This window comes from Spermophilus citellus (assembly GCF_964194105.1).
Source record: "Spermophilus citellus genome assembly, chromosome: 10".
Classification (NCBI taxonomy): domain Eukaryota; kingdom Metazoa; phylum Chordata; class Mammalia; order Rodentia; family Sciuridae; genus Spermophilus; species Spermophilus citellus.
In genome coordinates, this window is record NC_138197.1 from 98,638,813 (window position 1) to 98,665,858 (window position 27,046).

Here is a 27,046-nt window from a genome sequence, read left to right on the forward strand (position 1 = left end):
GCAGAATCAGTATTTCCTTTGAGAGGCCAGCACCTTTCATTAACTCTGCCTTAGTGTCAGGAGTCACCACTGTGAATGGTGGATTTAATTCTTTTTTCCTCCTCAGCCTGCTCTCTTTCTTTTTTGTGTGTCGATGAAAAATTCCAGGCTTTATCTTTTTTTTTTAATTTAAAAAAATTTGTTCTAATTAGTTATACATGACAACAGAATGCATTTCAATTCATTGTATATAAATGGAGCACAACTTTTCATTTCTCTGGTTATACATGATGTAGAATCACATGACTAGTGCAATCATACATGTAACTAAGGTAATGATGTCTGTCTTATTCTGCCATAATTCTTACCCACCCTTCCCTTTGCTCAATCCAAAGTTCCTCCATTCTTCCCATACCCCACACACCCCCCATTATGGATCAGTATCTACTTAACAGAGAAAACATTTGGCCTTTATCTTTGTTACTTATAACACCTTTTTGTCTTGTGAAACTGGTCTTTTATTTCTTTGGGCCCTATTTATCAAATTCAAAAGTATTTCCCTTTTATTTTCCAATGGACTCTTAAAAAGTTAATATTTAATTTTATTTTAAAAACATATTGTTTTTTGACCTCACATTTGAAGAGATGTTTTCAAATAGTGATTGTGCAGAAAACATTTCAAGTAGGTTTTTTCTTATCTCTGAATTGTGTGTTTTTAAATGTAACCAAGGTCAGGGACAGACCACTTACCCTAATTTCAAAAATGCATGTTCTCTGACCTTTTATTATTGTGGAGGTTGTTTGATTTTGACTATAAATAGCACAAAGAATAGAGCAAATTATTTTTTAATGTCTTGAAACAAATTTAGGAAAAAGGTCATAACTATTTCTTGAAGTAAGATATGGTTTAAGAGGAAAAAAAAGATGAGAGAACCCTCCACCAAGTCCCCCAGACACCAGCATCTTGAGCTGTGGTATGAACTCAAAGAAAGAGAAACTCGGTGACTTCAGCAGAAATGGGCAGCAATTATTTATTCCAGCTCCCAGATTTCAGAGCCAAATGCTTCTTCCATGAAATCTATGACAAGCCCCCTGCACAGCTAGGTTTTATGCCATTTGTTCTAGATGAGGTTTTTCAATTTTCTCTTCAAGTAATACTGCAAATATTCACTGCTCTCCTGAAGCCTCTAAAAACTTTCCTAATTTCATCACTTTCAAATTTGGATACATTGAGTAGTTATTACACAGTATTTCTTTAGTGTTTGCTATAGGCTGGGCCCTAAACTGAGAAGTGGAGGAACCGTGATGAGTGAAAATAGATGTGGCCTTCCTTTATTTGAACCTCAGGTTGGTGGGGGAGAATTGTTTTTCGTTTAATTACAAAATTCATGTAAAATCATTACTGTAAAAGTGAATAATTACCTAAATGCAAATACAAAATTCAATGAAATTTTTAAAATTTCTTCTTCTTTTAGTCTTGAAGTCTCTGTTTCCTTGCCTTCTCTGATGTAAATTTGCTGATTCTAGTCCTTTGTCTCTGATTCCCTCAGTCTTCTCTGGTGGCTCCTTTCTCCGGTTCTTAAAACAATGGGTCTCACAGGTTCCACCTTTCCACACTTTTGTTCTCCACAAAGCCCTCAGTCGCTTGGGATCTCATAAGAACTTGAAGAAGCCAGACACAGTGGTGTACGCCTGTAATCCCCACAGCTGAGGAGCTGAGGCAGGAGGATGGCCAAGTTCAAAGCCATCCTCAGCAATTTAGTGAGGCCCCTAAGCAAAGCAGTGAGACCCTGTTTCCAAAAATGAAAAAGGGCTGGGGAGGAGTTGGGGTTATGGCTCAGTGGTAGAGCGCTTACCTAGCATGTGTGAGGCACTGGGTTTGATTCTCAGCACCGCATATAAATAAATAAAGATCCATTGACAACTAAAAAATATTTTTAAAAAAGGGCTGGGGATGTGGCTCAGTGGGTAAGTGCCCCTAGTACCAACCAACCAACCAAACAAACAAACAAAATCTTGAAGTTTTAGACCCTGTTTTATTTACTTATTTGTCCTTAGACTACTCTATCAGCAGAGGCTTCTTTTAGGGGTAGTTATCCTTAAAGGGGGTTGGGTTATGACAGGTTCAGAGATGGATGTGGAGTATGATAGTATACCACCTTGAGAGGTGCTGACAGCTCAAGTTTTGAAATCATTTGGAGGAATATTCTCTATTAATGTTTTCAGAAAAAAGAGAACAAGAGTTTTGAGGAACCCATGTAACACATCGATATTGACCTTTTCCCTTCACTTTGTAATCATTACTTACTATGTTGCCTAGCAACTCTGTGGCATTATTTCCAAACCTAATATTAACTTGAAATAAATTAGAAATGGAAATTTTAAAAACATGACTCTTAGGCATTTCTATTCTTTCAAATTTCTGTCAGTAGAACATGCTATTGTAAGGCAGACCCTATGATATAAATTATTTCTTGACATCCCTGATTTAATATAAAGAATGAAGCTAACATTAAGAAACTTTAATTAATAGCAATAGAAGGGTAATGACAATGGAAAGCCTTTCAGCCAGTTTTGCTCATTCTTCCATCTAAATAACTCTTCTTGAGAGAAAGAACAAAACAAAACCCCGAATTATATATTTTTCTTCTTTGAAAATTATTCATAAAAGCATAAATATGAGGCATTTTTTAGTAGTACAATGTCATATCATCTTAATGACCCTTATTATTTTGCTTTTCAAAATTTAGGCAAATGCTTTGCAAAAGAATTATCAAAGAAGATGCAAATGCTCTCAGCACCTATCAAAGAAAAATGGGCCACATAAAGACATATTAATTACTCTGTCAGCACCATTCATTAAAAACCTTTTCTCTAGGCACTAGGCTGTAGTGATACTAATCAGTCAGGATGGATTTTTGCCAAACTAAAAGATATATTGCTTTCATGTTCATATTGCTAGTGATGTGAACAACCAAGTGTGGAGAATTTACATGAAGACCTATAAAAGTTTCCAAACCTTGGATGATGTTTTCTCACCATGAAGTTAGACACTGACTTACCTGTCTCACAGTGAAGCCTCAGGAAATGTTTGTGGGCCTTTGAAACTTGGACACAGAGTCCAAAGGGAAATGTCACATTCCTTTCTTTCCTTTTGATGAAATTCTCCCATGAGTTGGCGAAATGATTTCTACAAGGCAGTAGTTTTTAACTTTTAGGGGGATCAGGACTGCTTTGGAAATTGGACAAAAACCGTGAACTTTCTTCTGAGAAAACTAAATATATGAGTTAGTTAGTGAATATGTTAATTAGCTGGATTTAATTATATCATATTGTATACATATATTATTTCATCACATTTGACCCAAGTATATGTAATTATAATTTGCTAATTGAAAATTGAAAAAATACATAAGTATGTGTAATATATGTAGTATAATTTTTATAATGAATTTCTGAGGTCTGCCAAACCTAAGAAGCCCATTCATAAAGGTGGGCTTTAGAAACTCTGGCCTATGGAAAGGATCTAAATAGACCTTAGATTTAGAGTGTATAAGGCTAAGTGATGTTCTTTGAAACTTATAATTCCCTATAAAGGTAGCCTAAAGCTTACTTTTCTCTTCAACAATTGCTAGACCTTTCCTAATTTCTTTACTAGAAATATAAAAGTGAGACAAAACAGATTAGGGATTTAAATTCTGCCTTTTAGTTTTTAAGAGACATTGAACAATCAATTAATCCCTTTTAACCTCAGTTTCCTGATATGTAAAATGGAGATAATATCACATTCAAAAAGTATCATAAGAATTAAATAAGGTATCATACATAACACTCAAAGCAAACTCTCAAATAATATGCATTATTTTATTTACTAACTGATTCCAAGGGCTTTATATCTATTTTAATTTGTAGTCAATAATCATTCAGCCTGAAAACTCCCTAAAACCAAGCTTTCTGCTTTATTTTACATGTTGTCTAAAATGAAAATATTTAAGGTTTTCCTAACTGCCTCATTGTCTTGTTGAATATTTACTGATAAAAAAATGACAGTTGTTGATAAATTTGAGCTATAGTGACTAGATGGAAAGGAAGCTTTGCTAGAATAAATGTTAACAGAGGCCTTAGAGGTAAGTGTTTAGGATTGAGCTTCTTTTCCATAAATTTTTTCACATTGTTAGATACAAATAATTTTCATTTTTATTTTAGAAGCAAATTGTTTTTCAATTCCAATGCAATATATTATAAATCTTGTTCTTCTTTAATATAGTTTATACAATAGCTGAAGTTATATATTGTGTGTATTTATATTAATGAAATGTTTTTGACATTACAGAGCACGGATGATTCAGATATATCTGTCATTGCCCAGAACAAGAAATGCTTTGACAACGATATTGTTTGTTCTAAAAGTGTTTTGATTTCAGTTGGGGACACTGAAATTTACTTGAACGATACTCCTTACAAACAGGTTAGTGAACTATTTCTCTCAGGATCATTTTAACTTGCCCTGAGGATACTTAAAATAGAAAAGAAATAATTTAGGGTACTTCTTTCTCTAAGTGGTTATGAGATCAAGACTTTCTTTGGTAATTTTTTTTTGTGTGTGTGTGGCTTCATAAATCACACACGCCTTGTCTTTTCTGTTTATACTCTACTTTTTTTTATTATCCAATTCTTTCCCCATTTCTTCCTTCCCTAGCCATCAACACCTATTACCTGGATTTCTTCAAAAGCCTCCAAACTGGACTCCTGGTATCCAGTCTTAGTTCCTCCTCTCTAACCCAGCCTCACATACTGCATTCAAAGTAGTTTTTCTAAAACAGAAATGTTTATTCATTCCCACGTTCTAAAAATTGAAGCTTTTCATCAATTCTCCACATGCTCTAGGTTCTTTGACTCATTTCTGGTTATTCATGAAATGCCATTGCTTCCACCTGGATCTGTCTTTCCAATTAACTTACTCTGGTGCAATATGTCTTCGTTTCTGCAGGGAGCTCCTCCTCACTCTTGTTAGATTATGCATCACGGTTAATGAAACTTTTTGTTTCCCCAGTTGTCTATGAGCTATGCGAGTACTGGAGTCATTGTCTCTATCATTTATTCTTTTTTCCTTGGAGCCTGCCTGGATTAAAAGAATGAAAGTTTCCTTCATTCCCTCACTTTCTCATTCACTCATTCTTTCATAATGTCTACTATATTCCCAAACCTGTGCTAAGTAATGAGGCTACAACAGTGAGAAGATACTGCTATGCTTGCCTGTAAGGAACTTACACTCAAGTAAATAAGGGTGTGAAGTTTGATATTGCAGGACTAAAGTCTATAAAGGTCAATAGAGGAAATCTGGGAAACAACCTAGGATGTTTATGGTAATTGTTAGGGGCATGTACTTTGTAGTCAGCCAGGACTGACTTAGCACCCCTGTCTGTCACATGTGAGCTATGTCAATCTTTTTAGATTCACTTAACTTCTCCAAGCTGTTCTTTCTCATCCATAAATTTGGGATGATTATAGTATCTATTTCTTAATTTCATATGAGGATTGAAATGAAAATATGAAATAGTGGATTTCAAGGAATGGATCTCCTCTTCTTCATCCTTCTCACCTTTGAATACTCAGAAAGCATGCTCTGGATGTAATGATTTGAATGAAATACTAAAGGATGAGTAGGTATTAGCTAGACAAAGAGAGGGATGAAGATGACAATACAGAAGAATGTCACACTAAGGAGCAGAATTGGAAGATGAAATATATGTCTAGATAACTGCAAGTGATTTAGCTTGATGGAAGCATAGCATATGGAATAATGGATGAAGGATGTGGCAAAGGGATCCAGGAAGAAGTGTTCCAATCAGCAGGAGTACTGGAGGCATAGCAGCAAAGGCTGGGGGAAGACTATGGAGGCTCTTGAATGACATAAGATATTTGAACTTCATTTTATAGGTAAGAAATTGTCTGATGAAAGGCCTTTAAAAGGTGACCTCTGAGGTTTCAGAACATTTTCTCTAAGCTTAATGAAATCTTTATCATTAAAGTCATCTGGAACACTTGTTATAAATGCTGGTTTCTGTGTTCTGTCTCAGTATTTGGGATGTCTTAGGTTAAAAATGAGAGTGTATTTTAAATTGTACCCCAAGTACTTTTGCACACTTAAATTTGAGAACCTTTACCCTGGAAAATAGCTTACATCTCAGTTAGGAATGTTGATATCAACTAGGCAGCAGTTAAACTTTGGGGGAAACAGTTTCTGTAGTCATGTTGAGATTTTTTTTTTTTTTTACCACTGAGCTTCATCCCCAGCACTTTTTTTTTTTTTTTAAGAAAGTGAGAGAGGAGAGAGAGAGAGAATTTTTAATATTTATTTTTTTAGTTCTCGGCGGACACAACATCTTTGTTGGTATGTGGTGCTGAGGATCGAACCCGGGCCGCACGCATGCCAGGCGAGCGCGCTACCACTTGAGCCACATCCCCAGCCCATGTTGAGATCTTTTTGAAGTAATTAGAGCAGTTTAGCTTCACCATCAGCTGGATATTCATTTATAGGTTAAAGTTCTGTCTAAGAGCAAGAATGTTTTTAAAAAACGGAGGAGAAAATAGTAAATGCTCTTATAAAGACAGTTTGACACATTTTTGAAGTGGTAATTACAGATGTGTTAACTTTCAACTTCCAATTTTCACCGGAATGCAGGTGTTAATGAATTTCCTTTATATAGGTCCTGAAGAATGACATAAGATTAAGAAGAGTCATAAAAATAGTTTGACCATAATAAATCTCCTGCTAATATTTTTTCTTGAACATCAAAAGTGAAAATAAGTACCATTTATTTTATGGACTGCTCATTCAGGAAATATAAAAAACCCCTCATTTAAAAAATATAAATGCACAATTCTAATTTAATCAAATATATAGAATATAAATATCTTATTAATTTAGTCAAGCTGTACTTTATTATTTTTTTAAATGGCAATTCTTTTTTAAAAATATTTTTATTAGTTGTTGATGGACCTTTATTTTATTTATTTATTTACTTGCAGTGCTGAGAATCAAACTCAGTGCCTCACACATGCTAGGCAAGCACTCTACCACTGAGCCACAACCCCAACCCCCAAATTGTACTTTAAATGTTTTAGTTATTTAGGTTTCTATCTTATCTTTCTAACATTGGTAGAGTTTGTTTAAATGGCTATAATTCTCATTTGGAGTGAGAATGTCTATATTTTAGACAACTCATAATACCTTATTCTTCTAAAAAGGAGCATTATCTTGTAATCTGAAAAGTACGGAGTACAGCAAACACTTTTGACCTAAAAGAATTTTTCTTAAAATAAATTGTGTTACCTAATGAAATGAAGCATTTCATCACTAAAGGCAAATAGAAAAGATGTGCTTTTGTATGGGGATAACTGATTTAAAACCAACCTGTAGGGGGAAGACAATAAATTCTAAGACAAATAGGATAATATAAAGGTACTGAAAGATGCAATGAAAACAATAAAAATAGGTTTTGTGGCAAAGAATGACTTGGAGGCAGAGCCAGTTACACAAGTATTGGTTTTAGTGCAAAATGAAAATGTGAGGACCTTTGCTCAACACAGAAAAAAATTTTTTATGGTTATCACAGTGTTTTTCTATTTATCACATAATGCTGTGCTTAGTGGGGTGCGGGGGACTGACGGGCTGAGTGCAGACCTTTGCAGGCTGATGGCCTTGCCCCATTGCTCCTACTTGGTGCTTGGCTCCTCGTGTCCACCCCCAGCTTGCTCTGGCTCTGTACTGTGGGTGGAGTGCAGCAGAGACACAGGCAGCTAAGAAACAATTCGAGGAGGTGGGGGACATCAGGACCCGGAAGGCAGGCGTGACAGTCTCCAGACACTGGTACATGCTCATTGTCCCATTGAACTTCACTTATGAAATATAAATTCAAAAGTAGAATTATTAGAACTTCAAGATGGCAACTACAGAGCATCCAACCTCAAGTGAGGTGACCCTTCTAAGCATGGGTCTCACCATTACACTCTCCATAGGTTCACCAATCCAGCCCATTTAGGGAGTGAGAGTTTTGTGCAGGCAATTAAAAGAGGCCTCCCTGAGAAGAAAGCAAATGGGTCACAGATGATGGGAAAGAGGTAATCACACCGAGGTCTGGGAGGAAAGCTTCTAGCAGGAGGAATATCAGATACATAGTAGCTGAGATGGTAGGGACTTGGGCAAATTGGAAGTGCAGAAAGGTCAGCATGGCTAGAGTCTAGTCAGTGAAGGGAGGGACTGGGGAGTGGAAGGATGTGAGGCTAGGTGGAGCCAGTTAACAATGTGTGTGGTTATATACAATGTAGGTATTCTGAACAATACCGTAATGCATGCCTGTTATAAGTGCAAACTTGGTCTAGGAGACTGAAAACTCTTCATGTATTTGACTGGCTTTATTTTGTTTGCCCTTTGAAATATTTATTGAAAACCATTGTAATATAGTATTCTCAAACTATGCTTTTGTTATTACTTTGGGAAGAAAAATGAACAAAAGATTTCATATCTCCTTCCCATCTTTCTGCTTCTGAATAAATTAGTTTTGCTTACATTGACATAACCATGCATTTTTGAAGTTATTATATGAGTTGTTGTCAAGGTCATATTCAATGTAATAATATTTAAGATATAGCTGCTGTTTACAAAAATATTACGTACTTTTACTCAATGCTAAAGGTATTCTAAGTCAATATCCCAATGTGTCCCATTTATAATTTATCTCTACTTTTACCCTGTCTAGTAGCTAAATTATTTTCTTTTAATGTACAAACATGATCTGACATTGCCCTGTTAAAAAGACTTCATAGACTACATTTGCTCTGTTATGGGTAACTTGATCGCAATGGGTCTTGGACTGTGTTCATCATGTAATTCATACTTCAGCCCTTTATGCTCTTCTTAGTTCTGGACAAACCTTGGATGTTCTTGCCAATCAGACTTTTAAAAATCCATTTTTTTCAATTTGGAATAATTTCTTCTCCATTCTCATTTCCAGCCTTCAGTTTGGTTATATGATTTGTTTGTAATGCAATTAGATTCATTTGTTACAATCTATTTTCTATATGGTGCTACCCACTCTGAATATCTTCATAAGTTTACACACAGTAAAATTATAATAAAATATTATTAAATTACTCTATGCATGGCTATAAAACGCCTTCTTAAGTCCCTTTGATGCTAATTTGACTATTTGTGCTCTCCTGTCTCCTTGCCCACACACACCATATATGTATGTAATATGTGTGCATGTGTGTATGTGTACGTGTGTGTGTATGTGTGTGCTTTTGTTCTTATCAAATTCTATATTATAGAGAAATTTTCACTGGATTGTGAATCAATAATTTTGCTTTTCAAAGACAAATTTGAAAAAATTTGTTTTTCAAAAAAACAATAATTTTGTTTTTCAAAACATACTTGAGAATGTCAGTAGACTATCTTCATGCTGTCCTTAACTACTCACAAATGTGAGCAAGACCAAATTTCTCTTCTTTGCAGGCAAGGTCATATGGTTTTAGTTCTCAGCCATTTATTCATTACTAATGTAGGGTCTCCAACTCAGCAGGGTCTTCCCTTAAAGTCCTCTGTGGTCGTACCCTATGGCTGAAATACCTTTTATTTTTGTTGATTTATCCATGTTGAACCATCTACTAGTTTGTGTCTGATTATTACTCTTAAATAGTTCCTATTTTATGCAGTTGGTTTTCTTTTCTTACAGAATCAGAAGAGACATGACCTAACAACAACACTAGTTCATAGCTAGTTACTGGCAGATCTTAACTTAATTAACTTGTTACAGTTTGGTCAGATAACATGATACTGTTTTTACTTCTTTTTCTCTCTCTCCCTCTCTTTGGAAGAAGCGATCAGGTTTTTTTCTGGAAAGTAAACCTAGATATCAGCTCTGGAAGGCTGGGCACTACACAGTGGTATATTTCCCAGAGAAAGACATCACTATTCTTTGGGATAAGAAGACAACTATCCACATCAAAGTTGGGCCACAGTGGAAGGTCAGTCAACCAAATCTTTAAAAATGATACAGGAAGTGAAATTACATTTACTTGTTGATGTTTGGAAATAAAAATGATTGATGTTTTCCTTTAAAAACTAGGTTGTATTTTCAAAATTACTAATCATCTCCTGTGAAGAAGAACTTCACTAACTAAGGTGCAGTGCTCGTGTATGTTTATTTTTGACTTTACCTTACAGTATCTGTTTTCCAAGGTTACTTAAGTCAGCTGCTTTCTTCCCTCTCCCTTCAGTTTGGTTATGTGATTTGTTTGTAATGCAATTAGATTCATTTGTTACAATCTATTTTCTATATGGTGCTACCCACTCTGAATATCTTCATAAGTTTACACACAGTAAAATTATAATAAAATATTATTAAATTACTCTATGGTTCTGTGGATTTTGACCAATGCATGGAGGCTGGATCCACCATCACAGTTCTATGTCTTGTCAATCCTTACTCCTACCTGCAAAGTCCTGGGTAAGCACCATTCTATTTTCCATGGCTATGGTTCTTTCTTTCCAAGATATAATATGAATAGAATTGTTTAATTGGTAGCTTTTAGAGTTTGGCTTCTTTGACTTGATAAAAATATATTAAAATTCATCTGTACTGTGTGAATTAATAGTTTGTTCCTTTATAGTGCTGAATAGTATTTTGTTGTGTGAATGTACCGGTTTGTTTATCTATTCATGGTTGAAGATTCAATCTGATTGCTTATAATTTTTATTATTTGGTTTTTTTTTTTTTTTTTTGGTACCAGAGATTGAACTCAGGTGTACTTGAGCCACATCCCCAGCCCCATTTTGTATTTTATTTAGAGACAAGGTCTCACTGAGTTGTTTAGCATCTCACCATTGCTGAGGCTGGCTTTGAACTTGTGGTTCTTCTGCCTCAGCTTCATGAGCTGCTGGGATTACAGCTGTGCGCCACCGCCTCCAGCAATTTATGTTTTTAAGTAGTTTTATGAGTCATTGTCTGTTAATTATTTTATTAAACATTATTAAATTTTAATTTAAAATAAAATTTGACTATATAATTTAAATTCATATTTTAAAGATTTTTTTTAAGCATTGATATATCTAAAAACATCCCATTAGTCTGAAATTGAGATGCATGAATATAATCTGTGTCAAGTTAAAAAAAAGTTGGGATGGCAATATCATACTCTCATAGAAATATAAGAAAGAGGGGCTGGGATTGTGGCTCAGTGGTAGAATACTCACCTGGCATGTGTGGGGGCTCTGGGTCGCATCCTCAGCACCACATAAAAATAATTGAATGGAATAAAGGTATTGTGTCCAATTACAACTAAAAAAATAAATATTTAAACAAATTAAAAATATAAGAAAGAGGGCTGGGGATGTGGCTCAAGCGGTAGCGCGCTCGCCTGGCATGCGTGCGGCCCGGGTTCGATCCTCAGCACCACATACCAACAAAGATGTTGTGTCCGCTGAGAACTAAAAAATAAATATTAAAAAAATAATAAGAAAGATACATCTTAAAAATATTTAATATGCTTACATTTGACGTTATTTTATATTAAAGTCATAGTCTTTCTATTTTAAGGGAGATAAATCCCCAAGACCTGTACCTAGCATTGCTCAAATATTGCATATCTTCCATTGATTTAACATAATCTCTAGTGGTTGCCATCCTTCTTCAACTCACTTCTCTGCATTCTTCTTTATGTATTTTCCTTTCCCTGCTTTTTGGAAACAAATTATTTGTCCTCCTCCCTCTTACTGCTGCCTCAGTTTTTGGATGAACTTTAGATTGAGGTGGTTTCTGAGAATAGAGGCTCCAGGGTAGTAAGTGACCCTTTATGGTGACACTAGGGTTATCAGCTTTGCTGGAGATAAGGGCAGTCTACTGCACCATTAACAAAGGGATGAACAAAGAGTTCAACAAGTTTAAATTCAAGGTTTTAAGGAAGAGTTTCATTGTTTTTGGACCATCATCCACGTCCTTCTCCTTTATAGTCTTTTAAGAAAATCCAGTGGATATTGTTGGTATGAACAGCCCACATGGGTATTAAAATACCACTTTATGACTCATAACAACCTAAGTTATCTTCATTGTTTTAACATTTATACTGTTACCAAATTTTAAACATATCAGTCAGTGGGCCCTTCATCATTAAAAGATTTATATTTGTATATAAATTATATATGTATACACGCATCTTCTTGGATGTATATGTATAAATGTGTATATTTATTCATTTTAACATCCTCAAAAGTTAAAATGAATATAAAATATTTCATGATAATTTTCTTTTACTTTAGAACAAACTATCAGGGTTGTGTGGAAACTTTGACAAATGTACTTCAAATGATATGACCACATCTAATAACTTGGAAGTGCGAAATGCTCAGGTGTTTGGAGATAGTTGGGCATTAGGACAGGTGAGTTGAATGTATATTTATTTTAGAATAAAATAAAAATTTTTAGAAATTTTTAGGAGGACAGTTTCTTCTCAAAAGAAAATTTATTTAGATTTTTTACATATTTTAAGTAATTTGTGGTTAATGAACTTTCATATTTATCTTCTAATATAATTCTTATGATGAACTTATAATGCAAAAGCTATTGTCTCCATAGATGAGGACATCAGTGTAACAGTGTGGCCTGAGCATCTTGCTCATTTAACTGCAGCTTAGTGCTCATCGATCAGCTTTTTCCCATCTCTCTCTCCACCCTAAGTTCATTCACTAAGTTTTATTTAGCATAGTGTTTTCTATTATATACAGACACAGAGTATGAATAAAACTCATCTCCCCTTAAGGAATTTAGAGTCTAGTTAGTAGGTCAAGTAGAAAAATTAAGAATAAAAATATACTGAGATAGATGCTTTGATAGAAGTGCATACAACATGGAGGTCAGATGGTCCAAGGCAGAGTCCTACAGAAGGTGCCCCGAAGATGAATTCTTTAAATTTATGGAAGCTGAAGATGTGAAAATTATGAGAAAGAACATAAAAGGAAAAGGACGGAGTAGGTGCTTTCAAGGCTGGAGAGTATGATACATAAAATTAATTTCAAAATCTCAAGGTGGTTGTAGTTGAAATAGAGAATGACTAGATTGCAAGTACAGATCTGCAAGATAAGAGGAGCAGGGGACTCTGTATTCCAGCTAGAAACATTGTCAGTCAATATTGAGAAACTACATGTTCAAGAACACTGAAGATGAGAACCACCAGCCTCTGATGAAAGACTGCATTAGGAAGGATGGATTTGAGGGGCTCAAGAAACATTCCTACTTTGTGGCTTTGAAATAACAAAAGCTGTTGTTCTTCCCTGAAGCAGGGCATAGAGGAAGTGGGGGCTGGTGTGGAGATAAGTGCAGTTTAATTTGTGTCTAGAGAGAAGAAGATCAGGAGGTACTTAGGTAGAAATGTCCAATTTCAAAATTCAGGAATGAGATCTGGGATGGAAACAGGGATTTGGTAGTTGCTAGTATATTCATATTGTTGAAGTCAGGATGTGTAGAGAATGAGCAAAATAGAGGTTTGAGGCTTAAACTTTGTTAAGAGGGGAAGGAAACTGTCTCAGGGCAATTTCAGGCAGGTAGATTAGACAGAGGCTAAATTGCCCAGTGTATGGGAGATGAGCTTACACACCTGAGTACATAAAATTCCTCAGAACATGGTCAATGACCAAAAAAAAAAAAAAAAAAAAAAAGAGAGAGAGGTAAAAGTGAAAGAGGTCCATGCTTGTAGAATTTGTCATGTAAATATTGCATTTAAGAAAAATTAAAGTGATCCTACTCGTTCTAATAACGCTATTATTTTAATATTCTTGTTCAATTATTTTAAAAATAAAACATTCTAATTACCAATAGTATATATGGATAAGGGCAGGTGCTGTAGGTAGAGCCTGTCTAAAAGAATGGTATACATTAGCTGCCCATGTCATGAATGGAGTCAAGCTACTTTGGTTTCAGCTTGAGAATCACTTCTTGAAAAACTTCTCTTTCTCCCTTAAAATGTTTCAACAGTGCGAAGATCCAAGTGAAACCATAAAACCCTGTGAGGCACATCAAAACAAATTTCCTTATGCCAAGAAAGAGTGCTCCATTTTGTACAGTGATGTTTTTGCTCCCTGTCGCAATGTGGTAAGTGAATACTTAACTAAAATCTCAAATTTAAAAAGGTACCATGATATCTCTAATATAGAGATGAATGGGACAGATAAGTTAGCTTTTCAGATGTACTTCCTAACCTATCTCTTAGTGGGCTTTTCTGCAGAAGTGATGCTAAATGTTGATTTGCCTTTTCTTGCACTACAGCTCATTTAACAGCATGCATTTATGCATAATATTTGTTATAATCTGTTCTAGTTCATTAAATATTATTTTTATACAGCATTTTCTGAGCAGGAGTATCAATCTTATATCTATCTATGGAAAATAACATCAAATGGTTTTAGAAGCACCTTTTAAGATGGAGTATAATTTCTTCAGAAATTTAAATTTCTGAACTTCTTCCCTGCATAATAATTTTAGGTCCTGTTAGAAGTTTAAAAAGAAGTTTCATACATTTGTAAAAATCAAGCAACATTTCTGCTGCAAAACCCACATGCTAGCTGTCTCAAGGAAGGCACTTGAGTGATTTTTGAGTTGTGAGCTGAGTTAGCTGCTTTTCTTTCAGAACATCATTTTTACTTGAAAGAACAAATGATAGACAAATTTGGTTAATCAGACAAGGGTATTTGGCAGATATTTTATTGAAAATAAGTGAAACAAGTCTGTGGCTTCAAGGAAAATACCTGATGGCATTTGTTGTCCTTAATAATATTTGAGGTGGAAAATAGAATTTTGTAAAGCTTTAATCCACTGCTGTGGGTTTATTATATTTTTGTTAGCTACTTAACAATTACAATGAAAATAAAACAATTAAGTAAATAGGAAAAATTTTAAAGAAATTGTTGTTGCTTTTTGTGGTAAGTAGGATGTTGCCTAAAAGGAAGATAAAAAGAAAAAAAAATCACGTAAAAATACAAATGTAAGTTGTTGAACATGCACTTTTTTAAAAACCAGGCAAATATGCCAATAATGAAACAATAAACTTTCCAAAATAATAATATAAGATCTTAATATGTTATATTGTAGATAGTATAATTATACTTGTTATTCTTATTATTTGTCTTCTAGTTCTTTGATATGACATTTGCCTAATAATTCTTTTCTCCTTTTGGCAGCATGGAAATTTGAGATAATGAGAACTCTAGGTGGCAGTGTTAAGCTTATAATGCCAATCTTAAAAATGTACCAGTTAAGTTTGAGTTTTAATCAGAGCACTTATTGAAATTATGTCATGTTCCACTTCATCTTCAGATTGATGTTACTTCTTTTGCCAAAAATTGCCATGAGGACACGTGCAACTGTAATCTTGGTGGGGACTGTGAATGTTTATGCACTAATGTAGCAGCCTATGCTTACAAGTGCTGTCAGGAAGGGGTGTCTGTCTCCTGGAGATCCTCCACGGTGTGCTGTGAGTACCCTACTTGGAACGTGGTCAGGTAGAAAAGTTTAGTAAGTTCTATCTTAGTTGTTTTATCATAGAACTAATTCCATGAAACTCATGGAAATGGAATTAATTTTAGATGACCCAACTTTTATATTCGTTTGACAATCACAAATTACCACAGCAGAAATTTGAGATAATGTTTCTGTTGTGTTTGACTGCTATCTCTGCAACATTTGAAGTATGAATTAGATCCCATTCTCAGAGAAATTGTTTATGATCTATGATTTTAGTTCCCTTACACCTGTGAAATGTCACTATTCTGATCATAAGAAACATGTTTTTTACCAAATTTGGTTTTTAATCTTTGATTTTTGTATTAATGCTTTAGAGTTATATGTAATATTGGGGTTTATTTGGACATAATTATATAAGTATAGAATATGTTTTGTGAAATTTTAATTTGCTTTCCAATTTGACTACTTTATTTACTTGTATAGGCTATTAGCTATCTGAATAGATTATCATTTGAACAGCTGTAGCTGAAGTTTCTATATTGTTAGGTGCATTTGCCTACCTTTAAAATAATCTTATGAACTTTAGTTAATTACAACATATCACCTTAAGGAACCCTCTTCACTCAGAGGAAATTCCTAAATAATTATGTCATTCTATGATCTTTCTTGTGGCTATTGATAAACAAATGGCCATATAGGTTAAGTGATCAGTTTCTTATAGTGTAACACTTATTCTTCTTTCCCTTTTAGCACTTGATTGTGAATACTACAATGAAGGTATGTGACATTTTAATAAAGAATATCACTATATTTTTCTATTAGATATATTTTTAGATTAAAACTTTTTTAACAATTTGTACAGTGAACTCAGTATAAATAGTTAATAATTTGGTATAGAACCTTATAAAAGACTTTAAATTTCATAATTTATCTAAATTTCTGAGTATTCATGTAAAAATTTATCCCTGAAAAATAATGAAACAGTACATAGCTTAAGTTCTCAGGACTAAGAGATTTTCAACAAATAGTTTTTGGATAATATAAATAAATAAGTAGAGCTGATTCTTTTCTTAAATAAAAATAATAAAAAGGCATACACCAAATACATACCTTTAACCACTATGTATAAATATGGACATTATTTAAAAATTTTCAAATTTCATTTTTAATTGACAATAATTATGTGTGTGTATACATATTTACAGTATACAGTGTGGTGCTTTGATACATGTCTACATTGTGGAAAGATAAAATCAGTCCAATTGGCATATTCATCACTTCAATATTTATCATTTCTTTGTGGTGAGAACATTTTAAATCCTTTCTTTAATCTATGCAGCCTTAAAAAATCGCAGCAAATCCTGTCATTCGTAACAACATGGGTGAATCTAGAGGATATTATGCTAAGTAAAATAAGCCAGCCAGAGAGAGAAATACCATATGATCTCATTCATATGTGAAATCTAAAATAGTCAAACTCAGAACTAGAAAGCAAAATGGTGGTTATCAGAGCTGTGCGGTAGGGGGTGAATGAGGAAGGCAAGAGATATATATTGGTCCAGACTACAAAGTTTCAGTTAGATAGGAAGGATAAATTCTGGTGATCAAATGCACAGCATAAGACTAGACTAGGACTGTACTCAACTATCCCCCCTCCCCTCCCCTCCCATCTTCTCTCTCTACCCCATCTACTGTAATTCATTTCTCTCCTTGTTTATTTTCCCATTCCTCTCACAACCTCTTATATGTAATTTTGTATAACAATGAGGGTCTCCTTGGAAAGGTAGCAGAATACAACAGTCACTAATATGGCATTATGTAAAAATGTGGATGTGTAACCGATGTGATTCTGCAATCTGTATTTGGGGTAAAAATGGGAGTTCATAACTCACTTGAATCTAATGTATGAAATATGATATGTCAAGAGCTTTGTAATGTTTTGAACAACCAATAAAAAAAACAAAAAAAACCCCAAAAAAACAAACAAAAAAAAGAGACTAGGACTGTAATCCATTTTTTTTATTTTGTTGCAGAAACCAAACACAATATTAATGTGATAACATAAAGAATTTATTTTGCCACCACTGTAGGAAAACATAATAATTTACTTACCCCAGAATGGAAACTTATTGATAGAACGATAATGAAAATCTAGCCTTACCAAGCATCCTGATTAATGATGAGAATCTGAGAGGGTGTGCTGCCTAAAGCTAAGACATAGAAGTAAGAAGAGACAGAATTATATCCTCAGTGAAAATGCCAGAAGATAGCAGAGTAGAAGTCTGCTTCTTATCAAACCTATTTAATTAAATAGCCACCAAAACCTAATACAGACAAGTGAGATGGTTTAGGGAAAGTACATTTTGTCAACTGGACAAACTCTGAACTCACAATGGATGGATGGGTAAGTTAACATGATAGTTATAGAGAAGTTGAATCAAGCAACTATGGCACTTTGGATGACTTTTGAGCCAGGGAGGGATCTGTCATCTGTAAGTGTCTAATGAAGGTTAGATACATTTGCAGAAATAGAGATCATGAGTTAAAAAGGGAATTTTAGCATTTGGTTGTTTTATTACATCTATGGAAGTTTGAAAGTTGAGGTGAATCCAATATTAAAAAAAAATCTGTAGCAGTTAAAGAAATCCTAACCAAAAATATTTCTTGTTCAAGATTTTAAACAGAAGCAGACACACAAATGCACACAAACACTTTATATTAGTCCTTGCAGATTCCATGATTAAAATGAAATCGGGGAGGAGACATGGGAAAAATTGGATAAATTTTGTTGGGCAAAGAGGAGGAAGAGTGGGGAGGGTGCATGGGGATAGGAAAGATGGTGGAAAGAGATGGACATCATTACCCTAGGTACATGTATGACTGCACATATGGTGTTGACGCTACATTGTGTACAACCAGAGAAATAAAAAAGTTGTGCTGCAATTGTTTACAATGAATAAAAAAAAACAAAAATAAAATGGAATTGACTGCCTGTTAATGACAGCAACAGTAAAAATAGCAATAGCTTTTGCTGTCTTAACTACTTTTCGTATATCATATAAACTTCCAAATATGTTATTATTTTATTACTAGCACTTTACAGAAGAGGGAATTGAGGCAGAAGAGATTAAATAGCTAAAAATATGATTAGCTGGAACTTGTAAACAATCTCACTTCAGAGCCAATGGGCCTGACCTCTGTGTACCTTGTGTAGTGTTGTAGGGGTGAACACCATCCACTTTAATCTCATGTTCTACATAATGTGCGCACACACTGACTTGAGAAAATGCTCCAGTAACTTCCTCACTGAAACATTCTTATCTCATACAACTCTGCTGTGAAGGTCTCCATCTGTGCCTCTGTACTTTCTGGCATTTCTTTTGCAGACCATTGGACACAAAGAGTCAGAATTCTCTTTGCATACTGAATCACTATTGCTTACTACTCGGTACATTTTGCCTTCTGTCAAGTCAGCTGCACTTCTAGTGATGGTTCTGTTTTCTAATATGCTAGAGAAGTCTTTAAACCAGTTCTTCTGGTTCCATTTTAAACACCAGATTGATCATATCAGAAGGTGAACACTAGGCATTTGGCCGTCATGATAACACTGGTAGGCTCAGCGCAGTGCCAGGGGCACTGTGATCAAAGTAATAAAATGTAATCCATGTGTCATGTGGAGTAAGAGTTTGTAAAAGCATTGCAGTAGAGACAGATGATTAAAGGAGATTACAGAATTGTGGAGGCTCTTGATAATAATCATAAAAAGAAAGTGGTTTTAAATGACTATTCTTGATTTGTTTTATTCTAAACAATGTCACAGCTATTTTGTAAACTCATCTACTTAGGACATTTATTACTGATCTTTCTTTATTTACCATATAGCAGCTACTATTATTAAGATAGTTATGTATTTAAGGGAAATATATAAAAACAATTATTCTGTGGAAGAAAAATTTTAAAATAGTAGGAGAATTCAGAGGTTATAGAAGAGATTACTTCAATAAGCCTAAGCACAAAGATTCTACATAATATATTCATGTTCGTTATTATGGGATTTACTTAGAATGTGAAGGTTTTATTATTGTTATTGTTGTAGGTGAGGAAGGACTTTGATATCCTGGTAAAATTGTTTTGCAACTTTTTAAAGTTTAGAATGATTTTATTAGATAGAATTGCTTATTGCTGTGTTTAAAGAACCACTGTAGGAAATTATTGCTTTTAGTAGATAGTTAAATTATATTCTCCCTGCAAAAAAAATAATGATAAGGTTAGTTACTTTTGTTTCTGAATTGGTGGTGAAAATGCATGAAAATATTCCAGAAGCAAGGTACCAATGAATGAGGAGTCAATTTTAATGCATTAAGTTTTTATACAAATGGATTTCTTCCATGACAGTTGTCTCTTGGGGCTGATGTAGTAGAGGCATCTGCAACAGGGTGAAAGGGGGTTTTGTTCAGCCATCCATCTCCTTTCTCATTCTTCAGTTGGGTGTCCTTGAGGGTGCTTCAAGCCCTCAAGTAACTGTTATATTTATGATTTCTTCATTTTGACTTGTATCTCATTATAACTTACATATTTATTTACTTATTGATACATTACTTACATATTTACACAATCTGCATATTTATAAATTGAAGTACATTTGCATCTTGGGAGTTTAATGTTATTTTGCTCTTGTTCTTCCTAGAAAATTAGTCATTAGGTAGTGAAAACATTTGGTCTAAATTTCTTTGGCTCTTTTATGTTTTGACTCACAATGTGACACTGTGTGTAATGTACATTTGTAATAGGGAAGTGATTGCATTGCTGCAGGCTCTAGGCACACTCTTCAGTGTTACTGTTCAGCCACGCCTTGGTGTGGGAACAGGTTTTCAAGTCCCCTTCTCTACTCAAATTATATGAGTCCTCAACAAGACTCTTGTTCTTGTGGTATGTGTTTCCCAGCTGTTCCATGGTGACATGTACCAGATGAAGTTAGTGAAGAGAATAGCCCTTGAATAAAAGTCGTCCTCAGAGTTTCTCCTCCTCTTGGTCTGCATGATGGAAATTTTGATCCTTATTCCTCTTCCTACTTGGATGACTACTTATCCCTCCAATATAATTCCCTCTTGCCTTTCCTCAGGCCTGGTTTTCACTCCTTAAGGAGAAAAACCCTGTTTACATCTGTTGGTTTTTTTCCTTCTTCTTCAGGGTGGGCTGGGAAGGTAAAATTGTGCTTGAGATAAAAATGAGAGAAGTAGAAAGTGAAATATATCAAGAGTAATAACAATCTTTTATGATATAATCTAGTGCAGGTATATTGACATTTAAAATAACCTATAGCACACACAAGCATATACTCATGCACATATATCTGTTAAAAGTATACAGAAAGTAATTATATAATTTAATATTTGATGATTGAGAAGATGCTTCAAAGTTTTATAATACTCAGTTATGTTAAGAACACTAAATGACATAGAAATTGGGGTGAAGTCAAACTGATTTCATCATAAAATATAATTACATTTTTTGAATAGCAATGAAATTATTTGTCATTTATAACATCTTTATAAGATGAAGTTTGCAAAAAAATCACTCTTGAGTTTCAGGCTTGATTCTATATTAACTAGTTTTTAGTGGATTGAATATTTTCTTCCTTAGTTGGGAACTATTTAAGTGCATGGGAAATAGTAGTTTAAGTGTAAAGACCTTTGATTTCTTGGTTGAGCTGAGTCTTACTTTCTCTTTTTTATAGATATACCTCACTGGTGAAATTTAGTAATTCCCAGAGCAATAAAATGTTGTCTATTATGACTATGCATTATTTTAATGCATTGGCACTAAGGAGAGATGATTTTTGGAGGACTGTCATAATATGTGGCTGTTGATACAGCTAAACTTATTTTGTTTATTGAGGATAGATTAGAATCTTGAAATGTTAGAGATGGAAAGTCACCTAGACAAATTTCTTCATATAGGTGAGAAAATTGTCTATCCAATTCTATTTGACATATACAGAGATAGAAACATGTGCATATATGTATTTTCACATATATGTATACATATTCATGTGTATTTACTATATATTCCAGATTACATACTTGTAAATATGTATGATATATTCCAAAGTATATTATTGAAAAAAAGAGTTCAGTTATTTTATTAGGGATAAATTTTTAGTTGTTCAACATTTTTGGAGTTTTTTTTGTTGTTATTAAAACATTTTATTGAAATAATAGATTGAAATTATAAAATCCTATGCTAATTTGTAATTCTCCTACTTGTACTTATGTAGGGCTTGGAGAAGGACCATATATGCTGGCAAGTTATGGACAAAGTGGCCTTATTCTTGGTGCCAATATGACTAGTAGGAGCATTTTCTCTTTGCCAAGAAGTAGTATGCATGGCAACTTATTTTTTAATTTTATGATCACTCCAGGCCTTTTTAAAGAGAAGGCATCATGTAAGTATAATTGAAAATATTAATTTAGTTTTCTATTTACAGGTTTTCATTATTCATTAAGCAAATACTTGAGAATTTTATATTTTGGATATTTTTCTAGCTTCTCTTAAGAGTACAAATATGACATTAACCCATGAAACACTATCTGTTTTGCATGTAAAATAATTTGTTTATCTAGTGGCATATTTTTCTTAGAACAGCAATTTGTTTTGAGTTTTTGGTGTCTAATAAAGCACAGCTTACATTTTTTTCAGTATTAATGACAGAACTTAATTTGAAAGTTTTGAAAGTCCATCCACTAATTCCTGACATTTCAAGGATTTTAATGTCAGATCAAAGTAAAAGAAAAAATGTATTTGATATCAAAGAAGTTAAATAACAAATGTATATATCAGAATGTAGACAGTCACTGAAACAGCACATGATTCTTAGCGAGCCTCATCTGACCTGGGTTATTAGAACCTGGTCCTACATTTACTGGTTGCACTTGCAGGTCTGTACTTGGTATCTAGTTGACTGGCAGTAGGTTCCCTCTGGCCCAGTGATGCTAGAGTATGTTGTTATTACTATGTACTTTACTTAGAACCACACATGGCATGTTGTTTAAGTTCATGAATAAATTTTTCAATGGGTGAGTCCAATGAATCCAACTTAATTTTACTTATTCCAAGAAGTCTTCCCAGTCTCCAGTTAGGATGAATTCTTTTAAAAAGAAAATTTTTGAAGCATCTGTTACTTTCTGAAGTTTTAATTTATGTTGGACACATTTTTTTTCTTCATACAAAAATTTCTCTTTTCTTCGAATCTTCCAGTGCTCACCAGAGGGACTTGTAGATTTTTACCAGACAATAAGTGCCTTTAAAATAAAATTGAATATGATAGAGTTCTTCATTTTATGATTTACAATAACTAATGTTCTTGAGAGAAAAATCCAAATAATGTTTATTTAAGAAAATTAGTCAAATATCTTAATTAAAAAAACTTTAATATGATAGATTTTACAAGTATAAAGAAAAATTTTAAAGCACAAAAAAGGATGTTCATTCCACAATATTTTGTAAAGCCTAATTGCTCATTAGTCATTCAATCATCTTTTTGGAAATAAACAATAATATTGGGTAAATAATCTTGATGCAGAAAAATGTCTTGCAAGAACATCACTCATTAAGAATGCAGAATTATTGAAGTTTCTAAATTGATCTATTTCTTTGTTTTCTCGCTGTTTTCTATCATCCAATCTACCTGTTTGTAGATTTAGTGCACTTCATAATGTTAAACTTGCAAATACAAATATACTTCCAGTTAATCATTTAGTTCCTTGTATGTAACTGTGTATTCTGGAATCCTCGTTGATAGCTCTGTTTTCCTCTCAAAAGGCCTCATAAATTATTTGAAAAATACAAGTCACTCAAGATTGATTTTGGGGTGAAGAAAGCTATCATTGTTATTCACTGCATTTAAAATACTATGTTTTCATTTAGAGATCTCAGAATTCATTTCTGAAATATTTGAAATTGACAATATGTATGGCAGTTGCATGGTAGTATTTTTTCAAGTTTATAGGTACATTGTATCATGTTCTTATCATGTGCTTTAGTGACCTGCCTCCTCCTGAGACTCCAAGGAGTTGTCAAAACACTGCTCTGTGTTTTACAGCATTGGCACTTGTCTCCTTGGAATCTGCTGAAAGACCCAACTATTTTCTGTGTGTCCACAATGATGACACTCTTAGGTTGGAGCTATGGGAAGCGAACTCAGCCTTTCATCGGAGAGCAACATTTTTCCACCATCAGAGCCTCTGGATTCCTGGTTACAGTGCATTTGAATTATACAGCAAGAAGGGCTTTTTCATCACATTCACAGACTCCAGTGTCAAAGCATCAAAATATGATGATTCTGAAGAATTCAAACAGTCAAGTAGCTTCAGCATAGAAGGTATGTTCCCAAGATCTCTGAAAATAGAATAGAGAATTTATAGTGTGCAGAACACTTATTATTTTTTTATTTGTTGTTTTTAGATATACATGACAGTAGGGTGTATTTTGACATATTATACATACATGGGGTGCAACCCATTGCAATTTTTATCCCATTCTTGTGGTTGAAATGATGTGGAGTTACACTGGTTGTGTATTCATATGTAAGCATAGAAAAGTTATGTCTGATTCATTCTACTATCTTTCCTATTCTCATTCCTCCTCCCTTCCCTCCATTCCCCTTTGTCTAATCAATGAACTTCTCTACTTCCCCTCCATATCCTCCCTTGTTATAGGTTAGCATTCACATATCAGAAAGAACATGTGGCCTTTTGTATTTTTGGGGTTGGCTTATTTCACTTAGCAAGATACCCTCCAGTTCCATCCTTTTACCTGCAAATACCATAATTTAATTCTTCTTTATAGCTGAGTAATATTCCATTGTGTGTGTGTATGTGTGTATAATTAGTCAAATATCTCAATAAAAACTTTAATATGATACATTTTACAAATATAAAAAATTTAAAGCACATAACAAAAAAGGATATTTATTCCTCTTTTTAAAAATCCAGTCATCTATTGAAGGGCATTTAGGTTGGTTCCATAGCTTGGATATTGTGAATTAAGCTGCTATAAACATTGATGTGGCTTTGTCACTATAGTATGATGATTTTAAGTTCTTTGAGTATATACTGAGGAGTGGGATAACTGGGTCAAATGCAGGTTTCATTACAAATTTTCTAAGGAATCTTCATACTGCTTTCCAAAATGGTTGCACTAATTTGCAGTTCCATGACCCATGTATGAGTGTACCTTTTCCCCTACATCATCACTAACATTTATTGTTGCTTATATTCTTCATAATTGCCATTCTGAATGGAATGAGATGAAATCTTAGTATAGTTTTGATTTGCATTTCTCTAATTGCTAGAGATGTTGAACATTTTTTCATATGTTTTTTGACATTTGTATTTCTTCTACTGTTAAGCATCTGTTCAAATCCTTAGCCTGTTTATTGATTGTGGTTTTTTTTTTTTTGGTGTTAAGTTTTTTGAGTTCTTTATGTATCCTGGAGATTAATGCTCTGAGGTGCAGGTGGTAAAGATTTTCTCCCATTCTGTAGGCTCTCTGTTTACCTTCTTGATTGTTTTTAATGGTAGAATCTTTTTTTGCTGTACATAAGTAGAGTTATATGTTGTTAAATAAGTTTCTTAATATAGCTATCCATCAGTTTATTCATCTGTAGAACTGGAGAAATAAGAACAACCCTAAAGAAAGATTTATGGCTATTACCCCAAGTATTCTACCAGTACTGTCTGGACTTTGGGATTAGAACTCACCATTTCTTGATGCCTGGTGTTAGTATCTACTTGTTACTTTTTCTTTCCTAGAAGGAAACTTCTGATTCGTTTCATTGTCAGTGATAAGGACAAGATATTTATCTCTGACTTTTGATTTCAAGGGTGTCTGGTTCTATTGAACCTCTAGAGAATTTCCCTAGTTTAGCAAAAGCCGGATCTTGTTTCTGTAGAGCCTTACAGCAATTAAATTGCTAGAGGTCTATAAAAATTGAAAGAGTTTCAGAAAATAGCCTCACTTCTTTATACAATATTTAAAAGTCATGTTCTGTTTTCAAAATCCAAAAGATTGATTCCACCTTAAGTCTCCCAAGCAAATTATTTCATCTTAACCAACTCAACTCCCAGAAGCAGTCTCAGTGGGAGAACTCCTTTGTATTGTGCATAAGTTCTTGCAAACCTCTCAAATCTTTGGATTAAAAAGAATTCAAACTGGCTTCAAAAGTTTGCCTATTGAATAGAATTCTTGTATTCTATCAAAGGTTCTAAGTCTGGCGGGAAGTTTTACACAAATCTAGCTGCTAGAGTTCTACCCTGGTGAGGGTCTCTAAGCCGGGCAAAAGGAACTCCAAAACTTTTACTACTGGGATTCTTAGTTCTAGTTTGATAAAACAGAGGTCCAACAGGCTAACTTTATTACTTTTGTATAGGCAGCAAGAATTAACAGAAGCCTAGGGTCCTCAGTGAACCAGTGCCCCAAGGCTTAGGAAAATTGTCAAGGGCAGATGGTGTCTTATTTGTTCATGAAGCTGCACTTCAGCTGAGGGACCCCAAATGCAGTCCACTCTGGATTCTGTACTCTAGGGCCACTGGCATTGCTGAGACAAATTTTCTTCTTTTAGGTCGGAGGGAAGCAGAATCTGGGCTGTCCAGACAGTTCCTCTTTATCTCAGAATGCTACATTCTCAGAGCATTGTACACTTATTGTAATAACTGCAGGTGGGAGCCAGCTAAGGTCATCTGGGGACCTGTCCTTCTGCAATGTGCTCTTGAGAACAAGTCACCGACATGCCTACACCTCATTGCATAGATCACATATGATCATTTTACTTGAATTTACTTAAAATTAAAAGTTGAAGTTTACCAGCCTCTGTTTTCCCTTTACTCTAGAAATTTACTCTATTAGAACCAGACCCAGCAGGCCTGCTTATGACTCAGAGAACTGCAGCCAATGGCATCATCAGAATTTCAGAAAGTGATCTTTGTGGGTTTCCTAAACCTAGGAAACTCTGGTGGGATGCACTATTTTTTGTCTTAGGACTAATCCTCTCTCAGGATCCATGAGCCCAGGAACTCAAGATTAGTTTAGATGAATAGTTGCTCTTCAGGAAGTCTTATTTTCTTTGCCATACTTGAATTTTATATCCCAAGTCCATGAACCATACCAATGTCTTGAATTTTCTCCCCTCTATGTTCTTTTGTTCAGAGAAAATTTTGAACTGCTACTGAGGGGCTTCTCTAGGATGTAAAAAGAGGAAGATATTAGCAGTTTACAGGAGAAAAATCTTCAATCAGGGCAGGTGTTATAACTATAAAAATGTATTATTCAAATCCATTCATTTATTCTTTCATATTCAAATAATATCATGTAGGAGACGAGGTACTAAATTCTTACTCCAGATTTGTGGTTCTGACCCATGAGTTTGGTCTTGCCATTTTCCTAATTGTTTGAAGTTGGCAAGTTTCTTTGTGGCTTGAAGCCTTGATTTCTTCATTTTGAGATTGGAAATAATATGTATCCAAAAGAGTTCTAGCAAGGATAAAATAGAATAA

At 34.1% G+C, this 27,046-nt stretch overlaps 1 protein-coding gene across 2 annotated transcripts in view; it reads left to right on the forward strand.

Annotated features, from left to right (window-relative positions):
* OTOGL (otogelin like) overlaps positions 1 to 27,046 on the forward strand; it is a gene marked incomplete at both ends in the record, with an annotated part of 123,565 nt that overhangs the window by 57,617 nt on the left and 38,902 nt on the right. The window contains 8 exons of one of the 2 annotated variants that reach the window (XM_081311620.1): positions 4,313 to 4,447; positions 9,859 to 10,008; positions 12,299 to 12,418; positions 14,010 to 14,126; positions 15,348 to 15,504; positions 16,245 to 16,271; positions 21,772 to 21,939; positions 23,596 to 23,874. In XM_081311620.1, the coding sequence (XP_081167746.1) occupies positions 4,313 to 4,447; positions 9,859 to 10,008; positions 12,299 to 12,418; positions 14,010 to 14,126; positions 15,348 to 15,504; positions 16,245 to 16,271; positions 21,772 to 21,939; positions 23,596 to 23,874 (1,153 nt within the window). The remainder of the gene's footprint in view (positions 1 to 4,312; positions 4,448 to 9,858; positions 10,009 to 12,298; positions 12,419 to 14,009; positions 14,127 to 15,347; positions 15,505 to 16,244; positions 16,272 to 21,771; positions 21,940 to 23,595; positions 23,875 to 27,046) is intronic. The other variant, XM_081311621.1, reaches the window with a different exon arrangement.